The sequence below is a fragment of the Cavia porcellus genome, unplaced genomic scaffold, assembly GCF_034190915.1.
Source record: "Cavia porcellus strain 051 isolate PalLab524CR breed Dunkin Hartley unplaced genomic scaffold, mCavPor4.1 scaffold_7, whole genome shotgun sequence".
Classification (NCBI taxonomy): domain Eukaryota; kingdom Metazoa; phylum Chordata; class Mammalia; order Rodentia; family Caviidae; genus Cavia; species Cavia porcellus.
Window position 1 is genome coordinate 96,823,369 of NW_026947490.1, and position 24,859 is coordinate 96,848,227.

Consider the following 24,859-nt stretch of genomic DNA (forward strand, 5'->3'; position numbering starts at 1 on the left):
GTACTGGTATATTTAAAATGTTTTTAACTACAAAATTTTCAACTGTGCTGTCACTCTGTTGTAAGTTAAGGAAATCTCTATTGCCTTTGTTCCTTTGTCAAAGATCAGTTGACTGTATTTACATGGGTCCATTTCTGGTCTCTGCATTCTGTCCCGCTGGTCTGTTGGTCTGTTGGTCTGTTGGTTCACCAACCCCACATTGTCATGATTACAGTAGTATGTTTTGAAGTCTGGTATTGTCAGTGCTCTGAATTTGTTCTTTTCTTTCAGTGTTATGTTGACTATTCTGGGTCTTTTGCTTCTCCACATTAACTTAATAATTAGTTTATTGATACCTACAAAATTATTTGGGATTTTTATTCAGATTGCATTAAATCTTAGTTCAAATTGGGACCAGCCAACATCTTGACAATGTTGAGTCTTCTTAGCTGTGTAAGTGGAATGCCTTTCTGATTATTTAGTTCTTTGATTTCTTTCGTTCTTACTATCTCTTTCATTCAGATGTTTTACACATTTTGTTAGATTTATGTTGAAGTGTTTCATTGAAGGGGACGCTAATGCACCTGATTTTGTGTTAGTTTCCACTTGTTCATTTCTGGTATATAGGGAAGCAGCTGACTTCTTAGCCTTCATCTTGTATCCTATAACCCTGCCACAGTCACTTACTGGAGGACTCTTTTGTCTGTTCCTTAGGATTTCCTACCCAGGTGATTGTGCCATCAGCAAAGTTTGTTTTGTGTTGTTGTTGCGATCCATATGCCTTTTACTCCCTTTTCTTGTCTTGCCGCATTACCTAGAACTTCAGTATGATACTGAAAAGCTGCAGTAAAAGGGCACATTCTTGCCGTGTTCGTGATCTTAGAAAGCTTCAGGTTTCTCATCACGAAGCATGATATCTCTATGGTGTTTTTAGATGTTCCTTATTAAATTGAAGGAGGTTCCTTCTATTCCTAATTCACTGAGAGATTTTTATTGTCAATAGTTGGGTTTTATCAGATACTCTTTCTGTATCTATTGATCTGATCATATGATTTTTCTCCTTTAACTTGTTAGTGTGGATTGTGTTAATTGATTTCAAGATACTTATTTTAAGTTTGACTTTTGTTCAAGATTTCTAAAGATAATTCTAAACATCAGTTCCAGGAAGTTATTTTGGAATAAAATGGTTGGGGGTGATTGTTATACAACTTTATAAAGTGATGCAGAGTTTTTTTTAAAATCACTATATGCATTTCTTTTCATTATTTAATGTTTTAAAAATCTTCCCAAAGTAGTGAAAGCTTGTTAATAAAATGTTTTAAGTACTAACATTTTAAAATTGCTCTTTTCTCAAGGCTTATGAGTTAAATGCTTTTACTTATTTTTCAGCAACATTTAGCTAACATAGGCGAAATAAAAGAGACTTCTTCCCCAACGCTTAACTCTGCACTGTCTCTTCTCTCAGCCTGCATGCGTCCAGCTTTGAGTCACCTGACTGTAAGCCGATCTCTGGCACCCGTCTCAGTCCACTAGAGCTGGTGAGTACATTATACTGCGTTGCCACATGAGCTGTGAAATGGAACTGGCCCAAACTTGGAGTCAGCACTTCTGTGTGCTAGGGAATTATCACGTAGTAGGTCAATCATGTGATAGTGTAATATTAAAGTAAATTCCTTTATATTTTTCAAGTATCGTGGTTCATGTATCTAATGAAACACTTCTGTAGTGTACCTGTAGTTTGATAAAGAATTTTTAAAAAATATAGTAATTTGGTAAACAAAATGTTTCACAATATTTGTATTCTTAAAAAATAGGTATGTATTGTTTTTTAACAGTTACGTATAAAATTTTATGTATAAATTTTATTTTTAAAATTATATTTTAAATATTTTATATTTACAATTTTAGATAGAAAGAGAGAGAGATGGCCGACAGAGATCTGGTACTCACGTCCAGATTCCTAAACACCACGTTGTATTACCTGCTGCTCTGACTGAGGAGCTTGAGTTGTCTGATGACTCCCACTAAGGACCTGCACATGCAGCTCTTGTCTGTCCCTTCGTGTCCCATCACACCCCTCCTAGCTTTTCTGTCCCTGCTGGTGCTCCCAATGTGGATGGAACATAACTTTGGTTAGATCAGGTTTCTTGGACTCTCGTTATGTAAATGTTTGTAACTGAGTCATTAACGATGACTAATGATTGACTTTGCTCCGCGCACTGCTTTGTGTTTTCTCTGATGCTAACAGTTGACTTGCGTTTTCAGTTTCCTGTTGTTACCATTTCAACCCCAGACTCTCCCCTCAAAGCTGGATCATCGTTGGGTGCTCGTGTGGTCAGCTCCTGGGTGTCTGGCCCTCGCACTTCCCTGGCCACCTGCTGAGGGCTGTCTTCCCATATTCTTCATCATGGACCCACGGGAGCTCCTGCCGCGGGGCGCTTTTCCAGTTTCCTGAATCTTTTTCTCTTTCCCGATCTTCTGATGTTGGTAGAACTTCCTTCCCAGCTTCTTAAGAAGGACCACATGGACAGTAAATCATTCCAGATCCTTGCTTCCTTTTTTGCCCTTTCTAGAAGTTGGTAGGGATTTTGTCTTTGCTGTGAGATTTCAAGATACTGTGCCTTTGGTAGCTGAGTTACTTGAATTGCCCTTTTAAGGTAGAATTTAAATTCTGTCTTTAAATTCTGGGAAGTGCTCTTGAATTATTTTGATCGTGTCTCCCTCACTTTTAAAACCGTTTCTATTAAGGTTTATTAATTGTACATACCAATTGATCATGCGTGGCATTTCCGTGCATACATTCAGTGTACACTGATCTGATCTGTTTGCTTTTCTAGGATTTGTTATTCCAATGCAGGATCAACTAAGTCTTCAGTTTTTCTGTTGTACATCTTGTTTGGCGGGGGGAGAAACCTTTATATTCTAAGCCCTTTATTGAGTTATTTTCATTTCTAGCTTATTTTTTCTTAACAATTGTGTTTTTATATAGTATTACAGTTTTGTTTCATAGTTGCAGCATCTTATCTGAATCTAGTAGTGATAGTTTTGATTTTGGGGGGCCTGGGGCGAGTTGGAGACAGGTCTCACTGTGTAGTTCAGGCCAGCCTTGAACTCTTGATCCCCTCTGCTTCAGCTCTCAAGTGGAGAGATCACTTCTCCTGGCTAAGTTATTTTAGTTTAGCTTTCTGCTCCCTTTACAGCCTTGTTGCATTTTTATGCTTATTTTGGTCTCCGTGTCTCACGCTAGAGACTCTGCTCTGGTGACCCATGCTGCTTGCTGACATATGGATGGGTTGGTTAATTTATAGATTGTATCTATTCACACCCGGGTTAGGGCGTCTGGCTGGGCTGTGTTCCTGCTGTCCCCTCCAGTGGCATTTCTTTAGGGGCTCCCTGAGGGGCAATTCAGGGTCCCCAAAGAAAAGGTATCTACCTGCAGTCTCCTAAAAGACAGTCTGGTTGCTGCTTTCAGAGCCGTGGGGAAAAGGCAGGAATGCCTAACATCAGTATGTAAATGTTCAATTAATAACCATGTTTATCAGAAGTATCCTGACACTCAACAATAAAGACACCTATTATTGGGAACCCTTTTTTACTTACGCGAGTTAGAGATGGTCTATTTTAACCTTTTCTCAGTAATAAATTTTCTGTCTTCTCTTGGGTCCAGAGCCCGATTACACAAAGCTAGAAGAGACTGGACTAGAATCCCAGTCTCTCTTCCCCATTCTAGCCACCTTCCCCTTAGGCGTCTGCTACCAAAGTGATATCAATTCCTTAGACTCCCACGGAGCTGCAATGTTAGTCAGCCTCCTCAATGTTTATTACTGTGCACTTAAGTGTGTTTGCCCATGTGTTTCGTTTTGATGAACTGTGTGACAGTAAGTTGCAGCATCATGACACTTCATTGATAACAGTTCATGAGTCTGCGTGTCATCTGAACAGACAGCCTTCTGTGTAACCACAACGCAATCATAACAGAAAACCAGCATCACTCGGCAGTATCAGTAATGTATGGCCAGTGTCTCAAAAAGTATTTTAAATTTTTAAAATACTTAATGCCTCTGAGGGAGATTGTACCTGTTATTATATCGAAGATGGAAAAAAATCCCAAAATATTAAACGTAAGCCAATATGCAGTAAATAATTTGCTTCCATTTGTTGAAACCGCCTCGTACATCTGTCGCCTTTAGAACTACTCGCGCTTTGAGTCAGTTTTGTGACTCATTACTGCAGATTTGGGGGATTCACTCACTTGGGACCTATTGTTTTCTGAAAGTCTAGAGTGCTCGCGGCCTTATCAAAGTGGTGCAGCCTTAGACTGCAGGACAGATGTTGGCCAAGACGATACTGGCATTTGCCTCTATTTAGGGTCAAGAAATTAAATTTCCTTACTGCAGTGTGGGTGGGTGCTATGTTCACAGTAAGCGCAGTCTAAGATATTCACCCCACGGTAAGTAAAATGACTGCTGGAGTGTAAATTTCTTTTGTTACGGTAGACTATATAAGAGCTTAAATATATTTCAAACAACAGTGAAAATTTGAGGTTCCCGGTTCAAACACCCTGAAAATGACCTCAGATTACCTGCTCTTCCTCCCTCTTTTTGACTTTACTGTTTCAAGGAACCTTGGACTCTGGTAGTCACTAAACTGACAAAGGCAAGGGGGAATTGAAGTGGGGGGGTGGGGGACCCTGGAGAGAAGGGCGGAAAGGATGGGACACGGGAGAGGTGGAGGGAGGTGCCTGACCTTCAGGCACACGTTTGCTGAAAGAGTTGTGAGTGTTACCAGGCACCTTTTGCACCTAGAGCGCTTTCTCCAATGACTTGGCCTTTTATTTTTCCTGAAGCCGCAGGCAGTCAGGGAGGAGGGACCCGGGGGGAGCCCTTCCAGCTGCCGCACGGGCTGGATTGCTGACTCTGCTCTTGGGCATGTGTCTCCCCTTCCTGACTGGCCTAGGCTCCCACACACCAGTCAGCAGACCACAACTGCTCCGCATTCAAGTTGCCCGGGCTTCTGAGAGTGATGGAAAAGAAATGCCCCTAATGCTGACCGGCAGGCCCTGGCTGCTGGTCCACTTGGCTCAGGAGGATCCTGTGAGCGCCTGTCAGCTTGTAAGACGGTGCAAGCGCTGCATTTTGTAGCTTTGCACTAACACGGTCGTCTCCCAGTATGCAGGCTTGCCGGGATGCCTTTTGTCCCTCAGCAGCTCCTCAGCATCCCACAGCAGCCCGGAAACTGGGGTGGTTCGCGGGTAGCTATTCGTGTTTTTATTCTGCTGCCCTGTTAATGGGTACAAAGTAGTGTGTTCGCTTCCTTGGGACTGAATGAAGTCAGCAGAGACGTGGCCATGTGAGTAAGTAGGGAATTTTGTTGTTTGACATCATCAGTTAAGCTCCAAGTTGGTTTGTTCAGATTTCTGATGTACAGAATAGACGGATCATGAGAGTACAGTTAACACAAACTAAACTCTCAGCAACAGGCATTTAAAAGGAAAACACAGATCCCACAGCAGCATCAAAGAGGTCATTTGTAGAGTCAGGAAGGCCAGCTGCACAGCCACTGCCTCCCCAGGACACTACTATGCTGACTTCTAACAGCACAGACTAATGTGATTACGAATAAATTCCTGTATGCGAACAGAGCTCCAAGTATATTGACAGGTGAATCAAAATGTAGTTTCTTTTAAAAAGAAAACAGCTTAGAAACTCACCAGTTATATCAGCCAGAATAAATAATAATACCTGAATTTTTTGGTGTATTAATCAACTTTCCTGCTGGGACAAATTGCCTAACACTTGCAACTTAAAGGAGTTCATTTGGCCATGATTTCAGAGGGCTCAGTCCGTGGTTGGCTGCCTTCAAGGCAGGAATATCGTGACCGAAGGTCCAGGAGCTCACAGCAGCTGAGATCATAGCTGCTGAGAAGCAGAACATCAGGCACGCGTCAGAAAGGAAGGAGCCAAGGACCAGATATAGTCCCCAAGGTCACATCCCCATGACCCACCCACATACACTAAGGTCTGCAGCCAGTCAAGCTGGCAATCAAGGTCAGCTGTCCCACGAGGTGCCCTTGTTTGTTCTCAAGTCTCAATGAGTGTGCACGCAGGATTCTCTGATTTCTAGAAGTATCTGAATTTGACTTTTTTAAAAAAGCTGTTTTACTAATTTTCTTCATAAAAGCCATTTTTCTGCATAAAATAGAAGAATACTTTATACATCCCAGTGTGAAATAAATTCCTAATCTGGTTAGTAGTGTTCCCTTGAAAAATTAAAAATGCTTTATGTGCATTGCTTTATAGTTGATACATGTTCAAATACGATAAATAATTTGTTAAAGGTCAGTACTAAAATGAAACTAAAATTTCATTACCTAGTTACAAATTTGCAGTAGAAAAATCATGCCTTTTACCTAGGAGTGCTGATGGCACTCTGTCTTGCCTAGCAAAGGTAATTTGGTTGACTCTCTTTTGGAGAAAAATTAACTTTCCAGACAATATTCTCCCTTTAATGGGCCCTTTTATTTAGTACTAACAGCTGTGAAAAGACCCACCTGCTTTGTCTGTATTATTATTTGGAGACTTCTTGACCTTTGCTGCAGTTTCAAGGTGCTGTGGCGTACAGACGTTTTGAGGTGACCTTCTATATTGAGGTTATCATTACGAATCTTTAATGTCTTTTTGATGATGTGTGAACCTCTCATTTCTCCATATTATACTCCTTGCTTCTCTGTCACTATTAGCTTCCCCACATTTTTTTTCTTTTTTTCTTTTAATTTTTGTCTTTTTCATTTTTATCGGTACCAGGGATCGAACTCATGACTGCTTACTTGCAAGGCAGGCGCTTATGCCGCTAAGCTAAACCCCCAGCCCCTTCCCCACATTTTCTTATGACTGTTTTGTAACAAAGTGGGGAGAATAAAAAGTGAAGTACGTAGATAGGGGAATGTGCTTATCTCCAAATCAGCATCCTTCTGCTAGGAAGGTTGTGTGGGAGGCCAGGGTGATGCCTGTAATCCCAGCATCAAGGAGGCTCTGGCAGAAGCAATGCAAGTTTGATTTCTGCCTGGGCAATTTAGCAAGACCCTGTCTCTGAATAAATAATAAAAAGGGAGGGGATGTAGCTCAGTGGTAGAGTACCCCGGATTTTTTCCTACTGCTGCCGGAAAAAAAAAAGTAATGGGGAACGAAAGTCTGTGTCACATGGGGAAGGGGCTGGCGCTTAACAGGCTCCCACGGCAGGAAGCGTGTTGATGTGAGCTTCCCTGGAAGAGGGCAATGCTGCCTCTGGTGCGGCTGGGCAGGGTCAAAATGTCAGTGGCATGTTCATCTAGCGGGTAAACAGATCCCTCTCCAGGACTGTTCGGTCCCAAAGTGATTGATCCCCCTCTGTGTTGTACTGATTATTTTATTTCCCTTTTTTCTAACCAGTCTCTAAAATGTCTCTCTCAAGGTGTAAAGTGAATTGTTTTTGTTCAGGCTTATAAAATCAGCACTGGATGCCAGTGATCAAAAAGAAATAGAATCTTGAAACATGTTATCATTATTGAAATTAGCAAATTCTTGGTGGGAGAATGCTAATACGGATCCCCATTTTCTACAAGAGTATATGAGAAAATAAATACCTGAGAAGGTGTGTCCTATGCTGATGATCTCACCCGTTTTCACAAGTTATGTGAATTCCACTAAATTTTTAAAAGACTTTTGATTCATGCATTGGAGAATGAGTCATTCGTCTCATATATTATGGAAGTAACTTTAGGAACTTTAATTATGTCTGGTTAGAACAATAAAAGCACCTGCTGCCATACAGCTGCTCTTCCATAGACAAATAATTGTACTAAAGTTGAAGGCAGGAAGGACAGGATCTCTAGGTCTCCTTGAAGCTGGGAGCTCAGTGTCCTGGGTGGCTCTGGCACCCGGTCAGAGACCACGACCATCTCGAGGTTGGGCCAGAAGGAACCTTCAGTGTCTTGTAACTTGGTATAGCCTTTTGATTTAAAGTCTTCAAATGACTGTGCGTGGTGGCCCATGCCTGTGATTCCAGCACTGGGGAGGCTCAGGGAGCAGGATTGAGAGTTTGAGGCCAGCCTGGGCTACTACATGGTAAGTTCAAGGCCAACCTGGGTTAGTCTTCAAGGGGTTGGAAATTTGCCAAAATATTACTGCTCTAGAGGATAGCTTTTTTGGCCCATAACTCTTAAGATATAAAAAATAAACATTTTTATATCAGAAGTCCAAAACAACTTCTTGGTCTTATATCTTATGACTTTTTAATTGAAATTATTTTAAAGTCTGATATCATTAAAACTTGTTCTGTGGAGTCCAATATATGTAGAGATATTACTTAACGTTCACATACATCTTGGCATATAATCTAGGAGTTCAAAAATGATTTCTGAGCTAAGCTGAACTCACTACTTTTCAAAGTATGTTGAATGTATTGTACTTAACTTCATAGTCTCATATATATATATATATATATATATATATATATATATGTCTGTTTTCAAACATACTAAGCAGTATAGTGTAACAATTAAACTAGTATAATTGACAAAAATAATTTTAAAATTGTGGGCCATGCCTGGGGTCCAGGAACGAGCCAAACAGAAACCCTATGTGCTCTTCTGGAAGGATTGGGGCCAGCTCAAGGGGAGTGAATCTTATCTGAGACAAAAACAAAACTCATGCCAATCATTTGAAACATCTCTTTCCAGAAGCCGAAAGCTCCGCCATCTCCCAGCGCAGAGGAGGATCCCTGCCTTTCTTTCCCTAAGCCCCCCGTGGACCCTGCGAAGATTAGAAGAATAAGCAGTGCCCGGGCGCGCTTATTCAGGGCAGCCTCCCAGGGGGCTCTGCTGCCGGACAGAACCCTTCCTCCCGCTGAGTGTAAGGCCGCGTAATGTCCTTTAAACTCTGGGGACAGGCATGCTGTTTGACTTTTTGTGCAAAAGTTATTTTTGTATGAATCTTGCTGACCCAAGATGATTTTCATATAAACTAAGACTTTGTTAATACTGAGCAAAGGAATACTGGCTGAAGGAACAGTGTTTATCTATTTTTCTAGGTGTTTATAAAGGATGTCCATGACCAGGAGCGCAGCTCATCGGTAGAGCACTTGCCCAACTTGACAGACCGTGGGTTCAAGCCCCAGCACAGCCCATAAAAAAAGTGTTTCCAAGTGGATGGTCCACACACACCAGGAATAAGTTTTAAGTCAGAGTTCACAAAGTTGTTAATTTCATTAGAAATTAATAAGAATTATAGGACTCTCCTAATGTACACTGCGCTTGGGCTTTCATACCTTTCTGATCATTGTTGACTAGGTCAGCAACACTTGAACAGACATTTTTTTCCTGCCACAGAAATGCTGGCAGGTTTGCAGAGCTGGAGTAGAGAGGTTATACACCTCACAGGCAGAATCATCCCCAGCCAGGCAGGCCAAGGGTTTTCCAGATGGCAAGAAGGGACCCATTAGTGGGATAGCAGTCAATCTGAGGGATCACACTGGCAGTTTTTGAAAAATGACACGGAATAGAAATAATGGAGATATCAGGATACACTGTTTGTAATCAAAGTAAGAATTGCTTCAAGTGACTTGACTTCGGTTGTGTGTGTGCAGGGACTTGTGATAAACCCGTTTCTTGTATGTGGTCAGCGACGTTGGTAACTGCTTTACCAGGCGCTGACAGTGCTGCCTGTCAGCAGGGCCAGCAAAGCTCGGGTGCACAGCCCGCAGAGCCCGGGGCTGTCTCAAGACGGATCCCAGCGGGCACCCTGAACAGCACTCGGGTTTCCCTTCAATTTGCTGCCAGTCTTTACAAGGTAGATTTGTGACTTCTTGTGAAAAATCAGATCTGATTTCAACACCGTGTCCCCAGCCATGTGGGGAGGAATAGAGCCCAGCGGAATCCATCCTATACCCCGGAATATGATCTGCGGTTCACCCTCAGCCCGCTCACTTCAGTCCTTTGCCTGTTTGGCTCGCGATAGAGAAGAAGGAGAAAGGACGGATGAAGTAGTGCAGGTGTGTGTGTGTGTGTGACTGTGATGCTATAACCAGGTGTATCGTTAGGCAGTTTTACCTTGATGTCCCGATTTTCTGTTCTAACATAGTCCTAATGAGCCCCTACCAAGTGCCAGGCACTAATCAGGGCTTCAGAGAACCTTCAGTGTAGGGAGGAAAAAAAAATTGACAATTAGAGTTCTAATGGATGCTCTGAGGAAGACGAACAAGAAAATGAGATAGAAAGTGTGTCGTGGTTTATATCCGGATGCCCCCCAAGCCACATGTGCTCATAAGGGGGGCTCTGGGGAGGTGATTGGATCATGGGCTCTTTTTCTCTCTCTGTCTGCTTCCTGCCCTCCATACATGGCCAGTTTCTCCCCGGCCACACTCTTCCGATGTGCCCTGCTTGGAGGCAGCCAGCTGTGGACTGAAACCTCTACAAACTGTGAGCCAAGCTAAACCTTTCCTCCTTTAACTTGTGGGTGCCAGGCATCGTATCACAGAGACGGGACAGTAAGACAGAGCGGCCCTGGCAGGGCTCATTTGCATTAGCTCAGGAGTCCCTGGAAGGTGTCTTTGAAGCGATGACCCCTGTGTTAGATAATGAGATGGAGACAACATGCAGACAGAGCGCCACCCTGAGGGAAAAGCAGGTAGAAACACAAGCATTGTGTCCCAGCTGGGCCAAGGGCTGTCTTGGAATACAGGGAACGGACCGGACTGCATTTTGCCTGCAGTGAGAAGCCAGGGCAAAGCGCAGGCAAGGCACAGACAGCACCGGCTCTGTTTCTGCTCACTAGTGGATCTCACGGCAGAAGCCCCTGCTGGAGTCCTGTGGCACACCAGCTGGCTCAGAAAAGATCAGTGGTTGCAGGGCCGGAGCGCTTGCTGCAGGCTCTGGAACCCAGGTTAATTCTCACAAACAGGATGTGCCTGCTTCTGAGCCTTAATCTTTCATTTAACTCTTGGTAGCAACATCTGCAAACCCCTCCACTGGCTGATGTGTCCCCGTGGAAGTGGAGGTGAATGCCTGTGGCTGTCCCCATCCTCAGGGCTCTGGTGGCTTAACTCCTGCCCTCTCCCGGGGCCTGGCCCTCTTTGCGTGGCACTAGCCCCGCTCCGAGGCCCTCACCTGTCTCCATGTGCACCGGAGGCGCACCTGTGCGGTACTTCCTTTGTTTACCCTGTCATCAGTCAGCTTGTGTCAGCGCTCAGGAAAGTGCCACTAAAATGTCATCCTCTTCAGCACACAGCAGTTTTTTAAAAAGATTACCTGTGCTCTCTGCCTTGGGGTTACACCATCCTTTGTTTTGGAGCTGCCTGGTTTGACTTCTGAGGCTTTCTTCTGTTTAGACGTTGTTGGGTCACTGAGACCTGAGACCAGCCGTGCCTGGTTCCCTGGGGGTGAAGTCACCAGTGGCTGACGCCATCCCACAGCCAGGGTGTGGTGGCGAGTTTGAAATTGCTGGTTTCAAAAGAAAAGGGGAAGAGAAGTGTGTCACCTCCATGGGGCCAGGTCATCACCTTGTGCTCAGAAGCTTTTAAGGTCCACACAGGCAGGTGCTGTGGCTCATCCCCCCCTTGTTGTTGGAGGCAAACTCAGTGCAGATGCCAGCTTTGTACTGGTCCCCGTCAGACTGTCACCAAGCCCTCCAGGGCCTCTTGACAACTCCTGAAGTCTCTGTTCTCCCATCCCGGCCCCACCACACCACCTTTGTCACTGCATGCCTCTTCGTGGCATTGCACTCCTGACATCCACTCTCACCCTGTCAGGGTCCACAGAGTAAGCCTGGGCCCCTGGAGCTGCCTGACCCTGGAGCCCCATGAACCATGAGCAGAGGTCATGTTCTGTGCATCCCACCAAGCACAACAGCTCAGGAAGCAAATCAATCAGACTGCATCACCCCTCGCTGAAAACCTTCTGAGGCCTCTGTGTCTCGACCAGGGAAATCTGGGGAAGACTCCTGGCAAATGTGAATTTTCTTTTCTTTTTTTAAAGGAGGGAAGCGCTGCCCCCTCCTGTTGCAGTGCTCAGGGACATATTAAAGGGTTGGGAAAGCCATCCAGGAAGGAAATTGTTTAATTTTAATTCAACCCACTTTCCCCAAAACTGGACTGTGGAACTGGTCTCTTGGGAACACACTTTGGGAAACACTAGTCTGCAACAGAAATCAACAAACTTTTTCTGTAAAAGGCCCCAAAATAAAATTGTAGGCCACGTGTCCATTTGGTCTTCATCCGGCCTCTTCCACTCTAAAATCATAGTGTAGAAACCACCGTTGTCTGATTTATGACCACTGAACCAAATGAACTTCATGCAATATTTGCCTGTCATAAAATATTGTTCTTCCTTTGATATTCCCCCCCTGCTGGGCCACTCCAAAATATAAGAGCCATTTTAGTTTGCAGGCTGATTTAGTTGCCTTTTTTGTGAGACCCAGAGTTAAGGGAGGAAAGGTTTATTTAGCTCACAGTTTGTAGAGGTTTCAGCTCGTAGTTGGCTGGTGCCAAGGCAGCAGAGGACAAACAGTGCCTGGCAGAAAGCAGCACGCAGCCAGGGACAAGCCACAAGCGACCTTCTTTCTGTCTCTTACGTTGTATTGGTACTGCCCACCTTTTGGTGGGGCAGCGCTCACACCCTTAATCCTCGTATCACACCCTGAAATGTCCTTGATCTCAGCAGCACAAACCCTAGATCCAGCCACTTTGGAAAAGCATCCATGACCACTCGAGGTTTTGGCAGGATACCTGGACACAAGCCGTAACAGGTTCTGCAAAAATAAGAAGTGGCCGCCTTGTGGAGCTGTAGTTTAGTGACTAGCGGAGGGACGGAAGTCCCAGCCCTGTGATGAGGCTGCAGGCCCTTGTCCTGCGGTGGTGGTGACTCCCCGGTGGCACGGAACCCTGCAGTTTCCTCACCCACACTGCTTCTCAAGCCTCAAGCCAAACCTGTTCTGATAATTTGCTGGACTCAGTGCAAAATTAAAATGTGTGTGGTTGTTTCCAAATTCAGAATTTCAATAGCCAAGCATGAAACCAGTCCAGGACCAGCCTTTCTGTGCAGGTTGGACACACGTGAAGTTGTCTCTAAACTTTGGCTCCTTTTTCATCAAACTATTTGCCTCCTGCTCACCTTTCCAGGTGTCTCTCAGGTTTTTCCTTGTCTACAGATCTTCCCCAGACCAACTCCCAAGCTCTCAAGGCTACTCCACTTTATGCCGTCTCATTTCCTGGTTGGTGCCACTCTGCACTGCGTTAATCTCTTTTTGCATCTGCCCCTCTGGCCTGAGCAACTTTGGAAGGAAAAATTCTTTTCTTTCTTTGTGCCCTAAGAGCTTTTAATAGTTTGGGATGCATGGCAGGTAGGGGAGAGGTGTCTGTGACATGGAACTGTGTCGTTTGCCAGTTTACCCACGGCCCATGACAGAATTAGTGCAGTGTCCTGCACGTATTTGCCAGGACTACAGCGAGCATGCTCAGTGTAATGGTGGCCTTTCTTCAGGGTCAGAGTGAGCCCCAGCACAAGCAGGCGTCTACTGTAGTGACAACCGACAGGCTCACTCCTTGCAAGTGGACTGTAAGGAAAGCGGGGTGCAGCGTCTCTTCCTGGGTGTACCTTTATGTTTCCCCATCCTTCAGTTCTCACCACGTCCCCAAGAAGAAGGGGAGAGAGCTCGAGCAACCTGCCCACATCACAGAGAGGTGCTCTGGGGCCTGCGCCCGCACCCCAGACTGATGGGCTAGAAAACCTTAAGCTCTGCTCTCTCTCGTCGTCTGACGGCGTGGTGTCTGCAGACAGGTCACTTAGCCTTTCGGGATTACCAGTTTTTTCATCTGAAAAATGAAATTTTGAATACAAAATCACTAAGGTTAAATAGAAAAGAGAAATAAGAAGCAGGCAGAAGTTGAAATATTTCCCCAAATGACAATATATATTCTGTTGTTTTAAAAATAGTTCAATATATATACCAGTTTGTTTCATTTATACTACTAGATTATCTTAGCTCATTGAAAAGAAAGTTTTGTGTTACTGTTTCTCTTTTGTGATAATCTTTTGGTTTATATCTTATACTGAGGACTGACATTAGAGATAACGATATACTGTGTAATACTTATTTTTATTCACTTATTATTTGGTTATAAAATTTTATCTTTTCGTGAAACAAAAAAAATAGGAGATTGGTCAGATTGGTCAAATAAGTGGTTTTGCTGGGTTTTTTTTTTTTTTTATTGGTTTGTTGGTTTTTAAATAAGTGCAGAAAAAGAGACCTTGAGTCATTTTGGGAAAGCTTATGAAGCATTATTTTTCTATGCAAAACTCACTTCACACAGTCCCCCGCCTTATAGTGGGAGATTTCAGCTCTTCTCCTGTGGTTTTTTGATTTTTTTTTTTTTTTTTTTTTGGTACCAGGGATTGAACTCACGACCTTACACTTGCCAGACAGGCACTTAAGCCACTGAGCTAAATCCCCAGCCCTCTTCTCCTGTGTTTTATCGCAGACTAGAGTATAGTAGGAGCTTTGCTAGTATTTCTAATGATATTTGTGTCTACCTAACAGCATATTATATAGCATATTTCATATAATATATATTATATATCGTATGCCTAATAACAGTTTCTTGATAAGAAGTGTTGTGAGTCTCAGAGTTTACATTCATAAACAAAACACATGCTTCCTTTCAGAGGCAGGATATCTTCTTAGGACTCTTCCTCTTTGTAAATGCGCCCACACGGACCCCTGTCCAGGGCATGGCAGGCTGTGCTGCACCACCTCAGAGTCCCTCCTCTTGGACACCTCCCCTGTCCCCCCACATCCCGCTCTTGCTGCCCCTCAAGCATCCTATGCACACTCCTGCCTCTGGGCCTCCGTGCCAGCTGGGCCCCTGCTCAAAACAGTGTCCGCCTTCCTCTGATGACATTGGGACCGCCTCCCTGCTGGGCCAGGCCCCTCTGTTTAAAAGTGCTGTCTTCCGCCATCCCGGTCCCGATTCCCTTTACCCTGCCCCGTTTTCCTGTTGTTTCTTGTGTTTGTGGCACTGTCTTAAAACAGATCGCATGCCTTATCGCATACTGCATATGGTCTGTTCACAGCTATTAGGACGTAAACCCCAAGAGGACAGGGATTCTGTTTTGCCACTGATGCACCCCAGGTGCTTAGGGCAATGTGTGATAGAGTCATAATCCTGTACATCTTACCCATAGAATTGATGGTAGTCAGCCTAAAATTGTAATAAAGTCTTGCATGTGTTCAGAGGCTCTGGTCATAAAACTCCATGAAACTCTTTGATTATAATGTACTTTTAAATAAATACCTAGGTTGAAAATGTTGAAAGATAGTGATTCCTCAGACAAGAAACGCTTTGACAGAACATTTCCTTGATTATTACAGTGAAGAAGACAGTGGAATCCAAAGACACAGTTATAACGGGGGATTCGACAGTAAAAACCAATGGGATTTATTTAACAGAATCAGATGCCATTGGCCGTTTAAAAAGCCACCCGCTTCACCTCACGTACGATGGAGGCTTCAGAGAAATCAGAGGAGAGCAGGAAGTGATGAGAGGAGCATCCTCACCATCTCACCTGAGAAGCGGAGGGTCAGTATTCTTTTTATTTAATTTCGGGGTCAGGGTAACTGTAGCATTTACCATTTGTTCTTTGTCTTACGCAGATGGTAGATTTGCTTTTCCTCATTCACATAATAAACAAATTTTAAATCATTGAGTAGGAGAGATTTCTTCTTGCAAATGAATGGAGTTGATTTTCCCTGGTCTCCTATTTAATCCTCATGGAACCTTTTATGTTTAATTGCCAAAATGCTTCTCCCGTAGGACTGTTAGGGTTAGGTTGGTTGGACCATTGGAGTGAGTTCATGGGTGACGACTGATCATTCTGTTTGTGTGCTATTTAGGGTTCTTGCCTGGTCTGGAATCTTCCCTTACCTCTTTTTGGGTTAGTCCACTGATGCTAACGCCACATATTTCTGGTTAACACATAGAGTCCTATGGATTTGTTATCTGTGCTATCCCTCTATTAACCACTCTTAAATGCATGTTTGGGACTTAATTTTGTATCACATTCCTAGAGAGGGCTTGTGACAAACCAGCAATCTCTGAATGGACCGTGCGCATTTTTACCCTGCATGTTATTAAAAACTTGAATAATCAGAGACCAGAGGGAGGGAGACAATGGGGTGAAGAGACCACCTCCAAGCCCCAGCCAGGGACGATGCTGAGAGACCCAGATCTTGGCCTGGGCTGGCTCTCTTGGTCAGATATTTTCTTCTAGGACTTTCCATTAGGTCAGCATGGACAATTGCCCGTTTTGAATTTGCTTACAAAGTTAGATTCCAAGGGCCATTTTAAGACCAAGTCCTTGTTCTCACTTTAGATTTGGGATCTGACTTTGGCTTGTCCAGACACACGACTGCAAACTTTTCCCCGAAGTGACTGCTTGGCAGCCCGTCCGTTTAGCCCAGCTGACCTGGTCTGCTTGCACAGCCTAAAGAGGAATTTATATTAGGCAACCTAGCGGTCCTCGCGCTGTCTTTCTGCATTCAGAACATTTCTTAAATTCAAGGGAAAGTGAAATGTCTCCGAAAGTGGAAGAAGGTAACTTTAAATCTGGACTCTGGGAGTTGAGCACAAAACATCATACTGGCCTCGCAGACACATGCTTTCCCGTGGGTGAGTAAGAACAGGCTGTGGTCCTCCGAGCCGGAACATAAAAGGCAGCGGGAAAACTGGTGTCCTTGTCAGGACCAAAGCAAAAAGGAAGCGTTTATCTTGCTGCATCCATCCTTAGGGTAATGCAAGTTGACTAGAAAAGCCAGACAAGAGCTAGTTAGTTTGCTTATTTATTTTTCCAAACCTTCGGAGGTCACAGAAAAATCCAGCAAGCAGGGGTCATTATGCCTTCCTCATCCTGGGACAGCGAGGGCATTTTCAGTTGCACGGTTTCGTCCCCCCAGTAGCAAAGGGCACGTCAATTAGGGAGCAGGAGCACGGCTCCCTGCCTGTCCAAAATTAGGAGGCGCTGGCGGCAGCACTAATTGTTTCTGTGTTTGGGGAGGATGGTGTTCACATTGTATAATGATTGTGGTTGAGTCGGGTTTGCAGGACGCCCTGGCAAGTCTCACTGTCAATAACGTTTGTGCTTTGTGAATGTTCACCTCCTTTCATCACTGGGTGGGTTCTGTTGAGGTCGTGACAACTGAAAAGTTTATACAGTAGAATTAAAACAAACGAGAAAATGGAAACTCCTAGCAGTTCTCTCCTTAATTACATTTATGAATCAGTCTGGGACACTTGATAATTGTTTCTTGTAAATATTTAAATGAGTAATTCCAAGAAATGATCTTTACTAGGCAGTGGAATATTCCCAGTTGTGATGGGAGAGCCCTACCCTCAATTAACATTTTTTCATCTTGAGACCATCAAGTGGAAAATGAAGACTCGTCAGGAAGCTGAGCTGGCAGAGAAGGCGGGAAGGGAATGCAAATGACAGGGGCCTGAGAAGAACCAGGAACGCAGAGTGTGGACAGAGCAGGCGAGGACAGGCTCGCTCCCGCCCCTGGATCCTCACTGGCTCGGGTAGCCTTCGTGTTGAGTGCTGCTTGGGCTTAAGAGTGAATGCAACCCTTTATTCAAAATATGTATAATTCAGACATCGAATGGCCTGGAGTTTAAGTTTATGCTCAGTGTGAGAGGAAAAGGATTTTCTAAGTGATATATCATTGCACACAGCGTAATAGGGACAGGCGTGGGGGTGCGGCTCAGCAGTAGAGCACTTGCTTGGCTACCGTGCACAGGCCTTGGGTTTGCTCCCTAGAGCTTATGGGAAAATTGTCTTGGGGATGATTTAACATTCTATAGAAGAACTTACAGATCTGTCATCCTCAATCCGTGTGCTTAGCACAACAACCTCCATGGATCCGTTTAGGAATTCGCTTAAGGCTTGGAAGGTTGCTCCCCAGTGACATTTCCTTATCTGTTGCTCGGTATTACCACCTGGATTGAAAACAGTAACACTGCCGTGCATGCACCTCCATCCACCCAGCCAAGGGCCCAGTCTAACAGACGCCTTATGCATCTGGCTAAACGTTGTAAGGCTTGCTGCGTGAATGCTGTTCCGTCTGCCATGGCTAGGAAAGGTGGTCCAGAGGGGAGCCTGAGACCAGTCAGTTCCAGTGCGTGCAGAACTCTTCTCTGGGAACCAGAATCTGGAAAGTAGGTCCAGTTCTCACCCTGCCACTTGGTTTAGCTGTGTGCCCCTGCCCCGCCTCCTAACACTTTCAGAGTTTTCTGATCTTAAAAATGGAAAGAACTGTGTTTGTTCACTCTCATCTCCTCTAGGCCTCACTGGAAAGTGTGAGATGCTTACTAAGGTTTGAAAGCCTTACTTGAAAACTATCAAGTCCTTAGTGTTGTTGGAGTAAAAATAAGAACCAGAGGGCTCCTGGCTGAAGCTACCAAAGCGAAAGCTTTTGGAGAAACCCAATGAAGGCATCAAAGAATGAAAAACAGAAACAAGTGTCAGTGGGACAGAAAAAATCGTTCCACCCCCAAACACTATGGAACAAACTTTGTATCCCTAGTATAGGCTTGGTTTTTGGTTTTTTGTTTTTTTGTGGTTTTTTTTTTTTTTTTTTTTTTTTTTTTTTTTTGGTCTGCCTGGTACACTTTCATGTGGGAGACAACCCTTACCACACTGTGTGGGTGAACCCCACTCAGGCCATGTTTAGAGGGGCGCTGAGCCTGCCTTCCCTCCCTCGTCCCCACAGACAGCTGTGTGTCCAGGGGGCTTCTTATCAGAACTCTCCAGCCTTCAGCTATCACATTTGGTTCAGAGACAGACTGTGGTCCCAGCCAGGCTGCCTGAATTCATTCCTGAGACTTTCATCAAGAACTTTGACGCAAAGCAGTCTTTCTCCCGGTTCAGAAGCTGTGACTATAATGTGGCCTTAGAGCCCACAGCGGCCCTTTGATTGTCCTGTAGGGAGAAGCTCTGAGAGATGAGAAAGGTGGTGTGTAAATAAGGAGGGCTCAGAAACAGGGGTAGTGATCAGGTTCAAGGATGATACTCTAAACTCCTGGATCCAGCTGTGCCTGAATCCATTACATCAGCACTGTAGGCTGCTCTGCCTTATGTATGTTCTTTTTTCTGTGTCTCTTCCCTCTGTCCTTCCATCCTTCCCTCCTTTTCTTACATCAGATTAGATTTTATTTCTTGGGTCATTGCAGTCACAATGTCTAGTTAATGTTCCAGGCTCGGTAGAATATAGATAAAACTATGAGAAAGGACACAGACCTCCTCAGGCCTCGGGTAAGAGACAGAGCTCAAGCTGGGTGTGGTGGCACGAGCATGCAATCCCAGCAATCAGGAGGCCGAGGCAGGAGGATTAACACCACATTGAGGCCAGCCTGGGCTACATAGAGAGAGCCTGTCTCAAACAAACAAAAAGAAACAGATTCCATGAAAAGTGTGTGTCTTAGTGTACAAAGGCGTAGCCAGTAGCCTTTGATTAAAGAGATGAGATCAGAGGATGTGGCCAGGACCCAGGAAAGTGGGGATGCCCTACCGAGCCGCCATTAAAAGAAGCAGAACGTGAAATGGGCTTGGTATTGAACGTTCAAGAAAATGCATTAAAGTTTAGGGTTCAGAGTACCCAGCTTTCTCCCAAGAAAAAAAATATGAGACATATTGGGAGAAATAATGTTAGGAGAAGACTGAACCTGTGAAGTGAGCCTAGATAGGCAAAGAACATAAAGACAGTGGGGAAAAATGCATCTCCAAAGGTTGCACCTCCCAAAAACATAGGAGGGATTAAAATAGCTCTTCATTGTCTTATAGTTTGTGATAATATGATCATTCTCTTAAAAAAAAAAAAAAGAGCTCTCTTTGGGTTATAAGAATTCAGACTCAAGATTATAAAACCGCATGAGAAGATGAAAACTAAGCCTGTGCCGTGCAGACAAGAAAGGAAAGAAAGATGAGTGCAGAGAGAAAACTGCATTCGGAATACAAAGAAGTGGGGTTACACAGCTGAGAATGCCCTGAGATGTGCCAACAGACTAGCAAAGGCCACGCAGAAAGATGGGTAAGCACAGGGCTGTGGCAGCGAGTGAGCCGGGGGAGATTCAAAAGGGGAACTTGGCTGGCTGAGGAAGGCCATCCCCTGCCTCCCCCAGGCTCCTGTTAGCACTGGTACTCCAGCTGAGCATCACTCTTCTGAATGTTTATGTGCACTGACTCACTTAACGTCCACAGCAGCCCATGGAGAATGAGTGAGACAGGAATAAAGTAAAAAGAAAAATACCAAGCTATAGCAGAAGACGCATCTCTGGAAAAAAGACTCCAATTCGGAAGCTCAAGAGAAAAAACTCTGCTCGGGCCTGTATAGCACGTGTTCCGTTAGCAGTCAGCGTAAGAGAAAGCAGCCCATGGCCATTAATGGTGAACAGATTAAAAAAAAAGAAGGAAAAAAGGCAAGCTAATCCGTGGGTGGGTTTATTAGAACATCGCTCAGTGCCAGAAGGCAGTCGTGTGTGTGAGATCCTCTGCATAGAAAGGAATAACCCAAGACTCATCAGCAGCCCAAGTTATCCCAGAGTAAAAAGCATATAGACACTTGCAAGCATACACCAACTCGAGGACTAGAGTGTTCCTGAACTTTCTAGAAAACTCTCAGGCCAAAAAAAAATGGTGGGTCACAATTCAAAACTCAGAAACGAAGACGCCACGGTGAACGCATTCGCAGTGAGTATTGACCTTGTTTTCATGTTGAAGTAAAACTGAACCTTGGGAGGAAGGGAGAAGATCACCTCTTCACTTCTAGAGTAAAGAACGGATTTTCTGGTAGTTACAGTCTGAATTGAAGTCTGTACTTTCCAGAAATGTGATTTCAGCATCCTAATGTTTTTTTCACTGTTTTTTCTTAACTTCAGAGTGCTTGTTTAGAAACTAGTATCTCTCGTGAAGACCCATTTATCTGCAGCTTTGCAGCTCCTTAAGTTTCTTCTCAATCTCTGTTTCTCTATTTAATTCAAGCCAAATTTATACTACTTTTTCTTGATAATGACATGCGCATTGCAGTTCTATTGAAATGTATCCGCTCACCTGTCCTCCCTCTGTGTCACATTTGTGTTCTTTCATTCTTGTCATTCATCTGATTCTGCAAAAATATGTCAGCAATGATACTTACTGCATGTTAATGATGTTTCTTTCTGGGCGGTTGCATCTGGGATGATCTTTTAAAAACCAGCTTCATATTTATATATCCTTCCCTTAAAAAATAATAAATATGCCATTTAAAAAAAACAATGAAGTCATTATTCTTTTAAGAAATCAAGGATAGCATTGCTGTGAAACTTTCCACTGGGAGGCGACTGGCCCTAGCCAGTGAAGGTTGCGATTTGCTAAGCATTTCTGGTAAACAGAGCTCTGCGTCAGGGATTGGGAGCTGCAGAAACCGATGCTGCCATTGAGAAGCCTCTGTGTGTGTCACCCCTTGGTGCTCAAGTGTAGAATCTACAGCAGCAAGAGCAGCCTCTGGGCTCTCGTTAAATACGCAGAGGCTCACACCCAGAGCCCTGGATTCAAATGTGCATTTCTGTGCGATCTCCAGGCGATGTGAATGCACACCGAAGGTGTAGAGGCACTGTTCAGTGGTTTGCTCTCATGCAGGAGGAATGAAAGGAAAATCCAGAGAAACCATTTGAGCAGTTCAGAGGTCACAGACCTACTTCCGAGGATCAGGAAAGTTTACCCAGAATGGGGAGGATTGAGGATACCTCTTGGAGGCTAGTTTTGATGAGGAGCCACACAAGGCAGAGGTGGGAATTGTGGTGCAGGCGGTGTCCTGAGGCTGTGTGCCAAAGGGCTGAGCAGCACGCCTGGGGGAGGCGAGGGACACACCACGATGGCTGGCCTTTCAGGATCTTGCGATCCTCTGTGTAAAAGCAGGTTCGTTCATCTCATTGTGTTTGTGCAGAATTCTGTGTTGAAGGCTAGTTGTTAAGGAAGGTGCTCATCTGTCTGGGAACCACATCTGGTGCTTCAGGCCATGAAGAGATGATGAGAGGAGTCCCCGCCCCATGGTGACATTCCCAGACTGCAGTCACAATACCAAGCAACCGGAAAGCAAGGGTCAGCAAACTAAGGCCCAGTTAGCGCTGGCTGCTGGAGTGCGGCCTTCCTGGATCACAACCACGCTCAGGGACTCCCGCCACCTGTGGCTGTGTTCGTATTCTAGCAGCAGAGCTGGGAATCTGTGGCAGAGACTCTGTGGTTGAAAAGTTTAAATATTTTCTATCTGACTTCAGTCCCCTATACCCTGAATATAATCCTAAAAACGAACTATATTGTTTTAGTGCAAGAATTGCTGAATTTTCTTTTATCATAAGCATTGTTTTCTATTTCTGTACATGTAATTTTTTTCCAAAGTAGAGATAAATTTTTAAATTTTCCCCCTTAATTTCAAATTAGTATCTTCCTCCTCCTCCTCTTCTTCCTCATTTTTTTCCCTTTATTTTTCCGTCTGTAGTTATGGCTTTAAAGTAAAGAGTCAGTAAACTATAGTCCAAAAGCCAAACCTGGTTAATCTATCCTTTTTTAAAATAGTTCCAAAGCTAATTATGATTTAAACATTTTCAAATCATTACAATTTTAAGTAGCTGCAAAAAAAGGGCGTACATTATCGTCTTGGCTTTGCCAATTGTCTCCCAAAGCGTACAGTATATACTCTCTAGCCCTGAAGGAAAGTTTGCTGACCCTGAATAAAAAATCATGGATAGTAATGGGGAGAACTCACTGAACTATAGCAAAATATGCACTCTAGACTACTTTTAAGAATCTATACTCTCACTTCCGTGGGGTGCATATGGTCCAGGGATAGAAACTGGCCACGATCAGCTGAGGCACGGGCAGCAGGGACTCCATCCGCGGTGTAGAGCACTGCCTTGGCCTCCGCGCTTGGTGCTGGCTGTTCACAATGCAGTACGGGCCGCTGGTCAGTGACCGGGAAGAGAAGACCTTGCTTAAGGCCTGAACACAAGGGCTGCAGAGGAGCCCTCACAAACACTGATGGTGTGTTCGGCTTCCATCAGAACTCCAACCTTATTACAGCAGAAATAAGGGAAGGCTGGAGCTACAGAAACTGCCAAAGCATGACGCTGGAGCCCTGACCGCACTGGACTGAGACTCCTGGACTGTCCACTGTGGGAGTGCACGAGACACGGAATCCCACTTACTGCTTAAATTGGTTAGAATTAGGTTTTCGTATCTGTAGATTTAGATACCCTAATGGAATGTTATTGTGCCTCTAAGAAGGATATTACAGAAGAGCTTTAAGGGCTAATTTCCGGAATTGTTTTATTTCGGGTACATCAAAAAAAATGATTGTAAAAAATTTAATGATGGTCTTTAATAACATGGAACAGGAAGCTGGGAAGAACAATTACGCTAGATGACTGAATCCAGATATAAAGACATCTGATGGGCAGGGATCCATGGGTGAGAACAGCACAGAGGAACCTAGTAAGAATGGGTGAAGATCGGACACAGTCAGGACATTTGCCTTAGCTGTGGCCGTGAGACCCGGTAAGAACTGACCAGTATCACGATGTGACCACCACAACTGCCAGCCTGGTTTTAGGCTATATCACTTCAAATATCTTTCTCCTCATGTCCTACCAGGAGCTCAGTGCCAGCACCGGACTTTAAAGGGATCCAGACAGGCTGACACTCAGAGTAACCGACTGAGCAGACAGAGTTTGAAACTCCCCGGTGGAGAATTGCTGAGGGCCCAGAGGACTTAGCCGATAGCCCCAGTGATAACGGTGAAGATAGTAGAGGTTTACCGAGTGTTTACCACGTGCCTGGGGCTGCACCACGCACTGTGTCACTCTGTCCTTGCAGCAGTCTTATCCTGGGGACCACCATGCACCCCCTGCACACACAGATGAGGACATCAGAGCTTCGCCCCAAAGCTGTGCCACTGTCACACGGCCGTAAGGGGTAGAACCATGGGATGAAAAGCACAGGATGTGCCTTTAAGTGATGAGGGCAGCAGCTTTAAAGGCGTGAAGCGCTGTCAGGAGAAAAGCGGTATTTTGTTTCCTGTGGCCCCCGTTAGTAGTACCAAGTCCAGCGGGCAGCCGTACCAGGGAAACGGATTTCTGCGGCATCTAGAAGCCCGTCTGTTCTCCTGCTGCCCCTCGCTCCTGGTCACTCTTCTGCCCACTTGGTGGCTCCACAGAAACCCCTTCGGCCCCACCCACAGCTGCTGTTCCCTGGGACTCCATTCTCTTTCCAACGCGCCTGGGCTGCCTGGGGCCATGTCTGCTTTCTCCCCCTTTTTTGGGCTCCTTTGTCCCCTGCTGTCCTTTACCCACGCGGCCTGGCCCCAGGGTGGGACTCGGTGCTCTTCTGATGACTCTGTTCCCTGCGCCACTCCGATCTTCAGCAGAGTCCTTTCCTGGTTTCCACGTCTCCTTTTCAGATGCTACATTTGTCACCAGAGATCCACCCAGCAAGGCAGGACTCGGGCTCCCTGAGCTGTCCAGCAGGTCTACTCCCTAACCACATAGTGGGTCTGTTCTGGTCTGTGGCTGGTTTTGGTTTTGTTTTCTTAGTATAGGGAATTGAACCCAGGGCTTCACACGGAGCTACAGCCCCATCCCTTTACTTATTTTTCATTTTGAGACACGTTCTCATAAAGTCACTAAGTTGCCCAGGCTGAGCCTCAACGTGTGACCCTCAGCCCCCCAGAGAGCTGGGATCACAGGAAGGCCCCACTGTGCCCAGCTGCATTCCGTCCTTCAGATGCCTGAAATCAACCGCCACATCCTCTCAACACTTTTGAGGGCTCAC

The 24,859-nt window shown here is 44.9% G+C and overlaps 1 protein-coding gene across 2 annotated transcripts in view; it reads left to right on the plus strand.

Annotated features, from left to right (window-relative positions):
* Armc2 (armadillo repeat containing 2) overlaps positions 1–24,859 on the plus strand; it is a 99,910-nt gene that overhangs the window by 8,234 nt on the left and 66,817 nt on the right. For both annotated transcript variants that reach the window (XM_003466015.4, XM_023563456.2), the window contains exons 3-5: positions 1,445–1,517; positions 8,696–8,867; positions 15,378–15,585. In XM_003466015.4, the coding sequence (XP_003466063.1) occupies positions 1,445–1,517; positions 8,696–8,867; positions 15,378–15,585 (453 nt within the window). The remainder of the gene's footprint in view (positions 1–1,444; positions 1,518–8,695; positions 8,868–15,377; positions 15,586–24,859) is intronic.